Source organism: Hordeum vulgare, chromosome 5H (genome assembly GCF_904849725.1).
Source record: "Hordeum vulgare subsp. vulgare chromosome 5H, MorexV3_pseudomolecules_assembly, whole genome shotgun sequence".
NCBI classification, from domain to species: Eukaryota; Viridiplantae; Streptophyta; class Magnoliopsida; order Poales; family Poaceae; genus Hordeum; species Hordeum vulgare.
In genome coordinates, this window is record NC_058522.1 from 484,997,118 (window position 1) to 485,006,872 (window position 9,755).

General features: G+C 48.1%; 1 protein-coding gene across 2 annotated transcripts; it reads right to left on the minus strand.

The window, feature by feature from the left end:
- Positions 1–7,062: 7,062 nt before the first annotated feature.
- Positions 7,063–9,278, minus strand: LOC123399667 (transcription factor bHLH49-like). 2 transcript variants are annotated; one of them, XM_045094061.1, is made up of 8 exons: positions 8,946–9,278; positions 8,573–8,824; positions 8,396–8,461; positions 8,226–8,294; positions 8,059–8,133; positions 7,783–7,971; positions 7,596–7,686; positions 7,063–7,504 (listed from the first exon to the last, which is right to left on the minus strand). In XM_045094061.1, the coding sequence occupies exons 1-8, from the start codon at positions 9,276–9,278 to the stop codon at positions 7,464–7,466; spliced, it is 1,116 nt and encodes a 371-aa protein (XP_044949996.1). In that variant the 3' UTR covers positions 7,063–7,463. The 2 variants fall into 2 exon arrangements, with proteins under 2 accessions (XP_044949996.1, XP_044949995.1); XM_045094060.1 differs by having other exon boundaries at positions 7,596–7,689.
- Between the last annotated feature and the right edge of the window lie 477 nt (positions 9,279–9,755).

A 9,755-nucleotide genomic window follows, 5' to 3' on the forward strand; every position in this document is an offset into this window, starting at 1 on the left:
GAGACCTGTGTGCCCCTTTGTGCCTCATTACGATTTGGTTGACACATTTGTTGTTATTGTTCCTGGAATGTTTAGTGCTTCCTTCGGTACTTCTTCTTGTCTGAAAGAAGTTTCAGTCCAAATAGCTACTACAAGAGTATGATCTGACTTTTGAATCTATCTGTAGTATGTTTGGATCGATTGAAATTATGAAGGCAGACAAGTTTCAGTCCAAAGATCTACTGCAAGAGTATGATCTGACTTCTGAATCTATCTGTAGTATGTTTGGATCGATTGAAATTATGAAGGGAAACGTTTCTACCCGCCGTGCCGGCCGAACCATTGTGCCGGACGCATGCGGGCTGTCGCCGTGCCGGCCGAACCATTGTGCCGGACGCATGCGGGCTGTCGCCGTGCCGGCCGAACCATTGTGCCGGACGCATGCGGGCTGTGGGATCCATGCTGCATCCCCTCTCTCTGTCTCAACTGCTCCCCTCTCTCTGTCTCAACTGCTTCATGGCGAGCAGAGCTGCAACGGGAATGGCCGACGAAGTTGCGTCCATGACCGAAGACGTAATTTGCTACATGTTTCAACCGGCATTGAAATTTGCTAAAACCGACACCGCATTTTGCTACCATCGGTGTCGAATTTTGCTACATCGCACATGGCGTCGTGATTTTTTGCTACAACCGATGTTTCATTTTGCTATAACCGAAGATATGACAAGATGCATTCCCTCTCTCAACCGCTCCATGGCGAACGGAGGCGAGCTTCAAGGCCCGTGGAGAGCTCATCCATGGCGAGGGAGGGGCGGGGTCAGCGGGGGTCACGTGGTCATGCCGTGTGATGCGGTGATGGTGGGTGGCCGCCATTACCTACGGTGTTTTTTAGATCTGAATGTGAACGAATGAGAAGGAAAAAAAAACGACATGAATGGATGAGAATCTAGCGGTGCGGATGGGCTAATCGGACGGCTAGGGTGTGACTAGCCGAAACTTCCATCAGTTCCCAATTATGAATGGGAAACACTATTCCTCATACGTCTGATTGTTTCCCATCATCAGACCAATCCTATTTCTTTGATTCGGTTTCCATCGCATGGCCGAGAGGCTCCCGCTCGCTCTCCACTCGCACACACCCATTAATCACGGAAGGAAGCTGCCCACTAACCCGTCAATCATGCACCCACGATTAATAAGGAAATTAAAAGAGATTCACAATTAACTGCTTCGCCATTGTTCTCTCTATGCCTATGCCCACCTCCACTCTTCCACTTTCACGTCTATGTCCATCTCCAATCCATATCAGGGAAGCAGTGGTTCGTCGTTCACATCACCAGGAGTGGTTGTAGCAGCTCGCATCGTGTGCAAGGGCAGCCGCTGTAACCCATTCCAGCAAGCGGCAGGTCCGACCTGATAGATTGCTAGATGTGCACCGTCACCGTTGCCTCCACCACTTGTTCGACGAGGCTGCACATGGGCGATCTTCCTCGTCTCCCATTCCCATATCTCATGGCCACAAGGCATGTCTCACAAGAAAGGCTAACAATCCCGCTGCACTATCTACTGATTATCTTATTTGTTGACAATTTCACAGTTCAAATCTGTATGATGCAAACAATTGTCTTACTTGGAAGTTGAAAGCAGATTTGTCACCGTCTTACTTCCTCCATTTCTCAGATGCTTCGGGCTGTCAGGGAATACAACATCAAGGATGACATGTCAAACAAGATCGAGGGGCTCAGACAGGGGCGCCCCGGCTTCTACATGCCCGCGTCATGGATCACGCCTTCAATCACGATGCGCAGGTCACATTTGAATTAACGAAATCCGATCGTGTGGAAGCAAGCCCTTTGACTTTAACTGGAAGTACAACTTTTTCTCTTTTTGTAAACTAACCAAGAATTCGCATGAACCATGTGTAATTATAATGAAGTATGTTTCTCTTTAAAGGAAGCAACATAATTTTTTATTGGAAGCAATTCTTTAGTTGATGGAAACAAGATCGTGATGCTTCCGAATCAAGTGAATTTTTTGCTTTTTTCATAAAAGAAGGTTCGAAAGTCGTGTTGTCAACGGAAGCAAGATCAAGATGCTTCCAAAACATGTGGATTATTTTTCATTTTTAATAGAAGAAGGTTCGAGTACATTCTCTAGTCGGTGGAAGTAAGATTGTGATGCTTCCAAAACATGTGGAATATTTTTTTCTTTTTTGACATAAGAAGGTTCGAAGCAGTTGTCTTGTTGATGGAAGCAAAGATCGTGATGGTTTCAAAACATATGGATTATTTTTCGCTTTTACGAAGAATGTTCAAACCAATTCTCTAGTCGATGGAAACAAGATTGTGGTGCTTTTGAAACATGTGAAATATTTTTCGTTTTTTACAGAAGCATATTCGAAGCAATTCTCTATTCGTCTAGTCGATGAGAGTAAGATCGTCATGCTTTTAAAACATAATACTCCCTCCGTTCCTAAATATAAGTCTTTTTAGAGGTTCAACTAATGGACTACATACGGATGTATATAGACATATTTTGGAGTATAGATTCATTCATTTTGCTTCGTATGTAGACACCTAGTAAAATATCTTAAAAGACTTATATTCAGGTACGGAGGGAGTATAATGTTAGATAGGATTTTTTCCCAAATAAATCAAAGCAGAAATTCATGCCATAAGCAAATTCTCCAATCAACGCAAACATAATCTAAGTACAAACATAGGTAGAAGCACGTGCATCGGATGTAAATTTGGTGTTGGTTAGAAGTTTCGCTTTTTGACGAGCAAGCTACCTAATATGTAAGTTCAATCCTACAAAATCGAAGGACCATGCGTGCTGGATTCTATACGTACAAAATTAACTGCCCTTTTAAATGGGCCAACGAACACTTTAGATTATATTAATCGTAGGGCACATAAGTGGTCTGATGGGAGGCTGGGCATCAGTAGTCTGATGCCTAGCGCTGCCCATTATGAATGAAGAATCAAGAATTGTGGATAACTCGGGGTTGCAATGTTAGTACCCTGTCAGTTTTCCTTGTCACACAGCTCTCGTTTGCCTGAATTTGTGCCTGAAATTCTCACAACAAAGGCCAGTGCGGGACCAGGAAACAAGTGATCTGAACTCCTCAGCCACAGTTAGGAACCGTACCATCATCACGCGGCGCATATCCACGATATGCTCATCCAGTTCAGTTCATCCAAGTAAAAGCCAGCCGTCGACGGAGGACGACAGCGATATGGGCGAGAAAGTCGATCGTCCTCGGCGGCTCGACAGATTCACATGGAGCAAGATAAGATGAATCCCGCCGCGCCGCGCCGGATCACTCGACATGGAGCAGTCAATCGCTTCCACCACTGATCGGTGCTCACTCGTGGACCTGATCGCCCGTCTCTGGATAACGGGGCAGCAGCGTCCTGGAAGTCATGGACTGATTTTTTCCCCTCTCGTTTAGGAATGTCGAGTTACTGTCCGGGATCGCCGCGACGGCGACGGCCTGCTAAAGCCGCATCTGAATCATTGGATTCGTAATCATCACTCTCTATTTATCCTCTTCGACGCCTTCCCCGTTGATGCCTACATATGGATCATGACCTGATGCAATTGCCCCCTTATTTTTTCACCCACGCCTCTTTGGGAAGAAGAAAAATCAGAAGTTTTGGTACGAGAGCGATTTTCTATTGACGTTCGGTGCAAAGAAATAGCTCACCTGACGTCTTGATTCTGTAGCTAGTTAAGCTTTGCATTGTTTCCTTGTGAGCTCTCTGACGGCAGACTCCGTGCCCACCGTTTAACGAAAGCTGCTGCTGCTGCTACCTATGGAGGAAAGAAAAGAGAAAGAAATTGCTCACCCCGATTCCTTTGAAATAAATATGTCACTGACAACCGTTCGAGAATTTGGAGGGAAAGAAAACACTTCTGAAGAAATTGCTCACCCCGAACTGTACAAGAATTTGGAGGGAAAGAAACACCTTTAAAATAATGCGATTATCCAACCATCTAATACAGTGTTTCATAATGAAAACAAGAAGTGCGGCACAAACATCGTGGGTGGGTCGATACAAAAAAAAGGTTTGACATGCCACCAAACAATAAAGAGCCAATCACGAAACACGTGCTCGATGTTATATTGTTTTCTTCTCTCTATATCAGTCGTTCCTATGTTTTTCTATGCGAATTCCTTGTTCTTGTGTACTACTATGCGCTTATGTAGCATTCATGTAGTTTATCCACTGATATGTTTTTAAAAAAGAGGCCTATTCCCCTCCCCTTTTGCGGCCGGATCACTCACATTTCGAGGCAAAATCTGAGCTATCAGTCCTATCATAACATGCATCCGTTCTTGATGCATGCCATGATAACTGCTTGAATCGATGATAAGGCCCTTCCCCGATTGAGTGATCGGATCCAAGCAAAGGGCCAGCCATAAACCATTCAATCCGTTCCTTCCTTGCCTCCAGGGTTCCATTCAGATCCGTTGCACAGTGATCATTGATCAGTTCAGGCAGCTACAGTCCCATCATGGACCATATAATTAACAACATCACGCATGGTCTCATCCCATTCCATATACATCACCACACTGCCACCCGATCACCCCTCACCCGCCGCCGTCGTCGTCGTCGTCCCCGCGCCCACCACCCGCAACGGCACCGAGCGCGATCCGAGAGCTCGACGACGACATGGATGACAGGCGCACCGGTGTTCCTCCGCCGGGCACGTCGCCCGATCCCCCTCCATGAAACGGGTAGTGCTGAGAGGGGGGAGAGAGAGAGGGACATGCGCTATAAATCTATGATGGCCGCCAACCGGGGTGAACATGTGACACGAGAGGAGGAGCGCAAGAGGAGGAGGGCCGGCTGTGCCGTTTCGCCATGATTGTGTTTGTGTAGCCCCTCAAGCCACCGGACATTCAATTCCAAGGGAGCCTAGCGGATATGCATTGCCGGGGGATCGGCAAAGTTCGGCGGGCGACGGCGATCGGCGGGCCGTGACGTCTCGGTGATTCGTATCGAATGTATGGGAGTAAACCCCACTATACTGCGGAAGGATGGATAGCTGGTTTCAGTTAATGTAGAACAGTTGAGCAGTGCCTTGCTCCGGGGTCCAAATTCATGTCGTTTTTCGACGTCGACGTGGGTTACAGTAGAGAAATCAGTATATTATTTTGGCCATTCGGTTCGATGCTGATAGTTAAACTAGATAAATATTACTGAAAGTACACTGCTCCCTTTGTCCCAAAATAAACATCTCAACCTTAATATAACTTTATATTATATTAATATAAGGTTAAGACAGTTATTTTGAAATTGAGCGAGTATAAGATTAGAAGATACACTGCTACTTTATACAACCTCCATCCAAAAGAAATTCTATCTACACATGTTTAAGTGTGTAAATATACTCATTTAAACTACAGTTAATTCCGGACGAAGGTAAGAAAATACCACCTGTCAACACTGAGCGCTCGTTTAAAATATGAAAAATATTAGTATGAAACTCTATCCGAAGACGGAACACGATTACTGATTGAGTACTCCGGACGTATCTCTCTGGACCACGCCCTGAAGCAAAGTTTTCAGTGCAGTGCCTCCTATTCAAGCACAGTGGTAGCGCTAGTGTATTGACAGCCGGCGGGGTATGGTATCTGGTCCACGTACAAAAGAATACAGTGGCCCATACAGATACAGTGGCTCCAGCTCCAGCAGGTATTCCATTCTTGTACGAAAGGGCGTCCATCAGCGGGTCTCCGGTGCAGTGCACATACTCGGCTCATGCACTTCAATTCCTGAGCTGTATCTGTATGCATGCGGCCATCAGTCGTCCCTCCCGGACAGCCTGTTGTCTTTCGCAGACGACAAAGCCCGCAACAGTTCCCGGAATTCAACGGGGTATGTTTCTTACAATTATTTTCAGATATTTTAATATAAACTAGGAGTACATATGAAGCAAAATGAAAGAATCTATATCTTAAAATATCGTCATATATATTCATCCGTATGTAGTTAATATTGTAACTTCTAAGAGGATTATTGTTTAGAAACGGAAGGAGTACTGGGATCGAGCGCGACGTCGAACCTAACCGCGGGGATCGGTGTGGTATAGGCCTCCAGTGGAGAGATACATAGGGAGGGAGGGGGACAGCAAAAGGCCTCAGCTTGACGCTGACGCCGCACTAGTAAGTGACAGGCTTTGGCGCAATCACGGGTTACTGTGCTGAAAGAAATGAAAATGGTCTTCTCTTGCTACTTCCTTTTTTTTTCAAATCACTTGCAATAGATTTATAACAAACATGTTTTAGTGTTAGATATATCTATATCTAGATAAATTTAAGACAAGTAATTTGAAACGAACATAACATTCAAATATGTGCATCACCCGATGCAGGGGCCGCGAGAGCTCCCCTGTGCTCCCGTAAGCCGGAGAACATGGTATCTTTACCATAAGAAATGGGGAGATTCTTGTGTTCTGAAAGGTTTTTTTTTTTTTTTTAGGAAGCTGGGCACTGCCAAGGTCGAAGGATGACGAGGAGCGCTGCGAAATGAGATCCAGCGGAGAGCGGATAAAAGGGACGGGTAACCTACCAGAGCTGGGAGACAGTGACGCCCCTCTCTTCTACGTACACCAGGACATGCAACAACTAGTGGTAACTAGTGCCATTTCTGCCTACGCAGGCGAAAATGTGATGTGGAGTCATCTCAGAAAGGGAGGAACGCTGCTGGTGATGGTGAAGTGCGAGCTTGCGATCAGGATTAAAAGGCTCCAACACCTGCAATCCTGCAAGTTGCACACTACTCCCTCCGCTCACTGCTTTAAGATGCTTCGGGTATTATTTCAATACAGGCTTACACGGACCGAAAATGAGTGGACAAACACGCTAAAACGCGTCTATATATACATGCGATTCAGAAAAAAAAAGTTAAGTGAACGGAGGGAGTGTCTATGATGAACTTAAAGCTGATTATAAGTCACTGTTCGCCGTGATTGATGAGCATTCAGCAACTACCAATTTGGCTGTAATGTGGCGGCTCAATCATAGGTTTGTAAAACAGGACACAGAATAAGCATTTGCAGTATACATGCTGAGGATAAGTATGTCCATAATTGCCATTTCCACGACAAAATGCAAAATAGTAGTAGTACAGGATGGTAGTATCGTACCAATATCTGCCGAGCTCTTACACATCAGGAGAGATGATGGTGATTCTAAATATTTTCACCATATCTAGTACATGGTTTACTACTTTTCGAGACCATATAATCCTCGTCGACACGAGAAGAATCAAGCAGGACGGTTAAGCCGGAATTCTTTCTAGCATCCCCGATCCGGGCCGTCTAGGTACCATTCGGCGTAGGAGGTGGATCATCAAATCAGTTCTCAGTCCGGGAGTCAAAAGACCGTTAGCTTAGGAGCTTCACTTCGCCATACTTTTCTTATGTACAAAAGTATGGGCCTTGGTGATTATCAGTGATCCTGTGATCGTCTAGAACTCAATCTCTGGATGATCTGCTGCTTGTAACTGACCTGCATAAGTCAAACCATATAAGCCGTTAGTCCAAGGTGAATTACCGAGGCGTGCACCAAGCAACGATCCATTATAATCCGCTATACGAACCATCAAAGTTCGGTGCCGAACCCGCATTCTCCTGGCTTTGCCCATGCTCCATATGCAGCGCATTTTGGGCACTCGCCTCCCAGAAATCCTGCTGCTGAGAAGAAGAGGTAAAGAGTATCAGGATCAAATGCATATTGGCTCTCATTGGTTAGGTATGTTGTATTTTTTCCAGGCAGTTGACAATCACCTGTTTTTGAAAAGGGTACTGCGGTGCGTGCGGTAGAGCCATGTCTAACAGACCCATGGAACATTGGTTCTCCATAGCACCCGAACTGAAGGGCTGGTAAAGGTCTGCTTGATCACACAATGGGTACACCGTGCCAGCGCTCTCCAATGGAAAGACGGTACTCGCCGAAGGTCCGAGTGCTTGGTTCATCTGGATATACAGAAGAAACAGCATGTTAGAGGCAGATTGTTTCCTAGAGCCAAAAGCGCCAGAAGATGCGAGATAATTCGAGCTCACATCTTTGTGTAGGAGGTTAGACAAGGTGTCGAAGTCAAGTTGCGGGTTGACGGTCGAGAGCTTCATGGACAAGAACTGAAAGAGTAACACAGGGATAGAATTAGAGAAAATTCAGCAAGAGTTACAAACTATTTTGGTACCGTGACAAATTTTCTGCTGTTTCTAACCTCGACTTGCTGCTGCAGCGATTGAACATAGTTTATGATCTCATCGAGCATGAGGGCCTTGCCAATCACCTACAAATGGGAATTTCGTCGAATTAGACAGACTATAGAGATGCTGACGGCTGCCACTTGCACATAAAAATGTTGTCGTTCTGGATGGAATATTTTGATACCTTGTTACATCCTGGCACCAGGTCCTGGAGCATCTTCATCTTGAGGGTGATCTTCTCTCTTCTAACCTGTTGTATGAACCCACAGTTGAGGACAGCCAGTAAAAAATTGTACTGACAACTTTTCATTCAGACAGCTAAAAGAGGCGCTTGAGAGTAAAATTTCAGTACAAGTATTACCCTCTCAGCAAGGCTGTGGCTGTCGGTGGCCTGGCCTCTCCTGGCCCGGACGTGGACGTAGTCCCTGGGCGGCTCGTCCGCCGCCGGCTGCTTGGACTTGGAGACCTTGCCCTTGGCCTGCTTCCGGCCCCTCTCCCCGCCGGCCGACCCATCGCTGGCCGTGGCCGTGGCCGCCTCCTCCTCCACCTTGGGCCTCACCGTCTCGTCCTCAATTTTGCATTTCTTCGAGTCCGGCCCCGTCGCCTCTCCCATCTGCAAACCAAATTCCGGCGTCACCTTCAGCTAGAACCTCAACCAACCAGCAGGCTAATGCAAGGCAGAATTTTTCTCAACAACCGAAAGAAGAAAAAAAATCCATGGAAACGGAGCCCACCTTGGCGAAGGTGGCCGCGGCCTCCTTGCCCTTGGCGGCGCCCGCGGCGGGCGCCTTCCGCTTCTTGGCATTCGCGCCGTACGCCCACGCCGGGTCGGAGACGGAGGAGCCCTCCCGGGACGCGGCGGCGCCCCCCTCCGCGGGCCCGAACTGGCCGCCGTTTCCGAAGCCGGGCATCCCGGCCGCCCGGTCCCCGAACATGGCGGCGAGCCCGGCGGCGCCCGCGGCGCCGGCGCCGCAGAGCGTCTCGAAGAAGCCGGCGTCGAGGCCCGGCACGCCGAAGTCGAGCCCCGCGGTGCCCGCGAGCAGGCCGGAGACGTAGTCGCCGTCCATCTCCCTGGCCGGCCGACCGATGGAGGAGCAGAGGAGAGGAGAGGAGAAGAGATGATTGCGCAGGAAGGAAGGAAGGAAGCAAGAAGTGGACTTGGGGAAAGTGGGTGCGGGGGGCGAGGGGAGGACGGTAGGTGGGTGTGGAGGGGATTCCGCGGATGGATTTATAGAAAGGGGCTGGTGGTGGAGCCAGCCGCAGCCAAGGGCAGCGCGGCGGAGATGCTTGCGGCGGTGGGCTACCGTGCGAGGTCTGGGTCTGGGTGGGTGGAGGTCAAAACAAAGAAAGGAGGGAGTGGGACGACGGAGCGGAGGGGAAGGGGAGGTAACCTTGCCCTTGCCCTTGCCCTTGCCCGGAAGACGCTGCAGGGGCGGAGACACCGCTCCGGGATTTCCGCTCCGGGGAGTGACGGCGATGGTTTTCACGGTTTCTTCTCTTTTCTTTTACCCCCTGCTGCTGGCCTGGCGGCCGGTGGCGTGGCT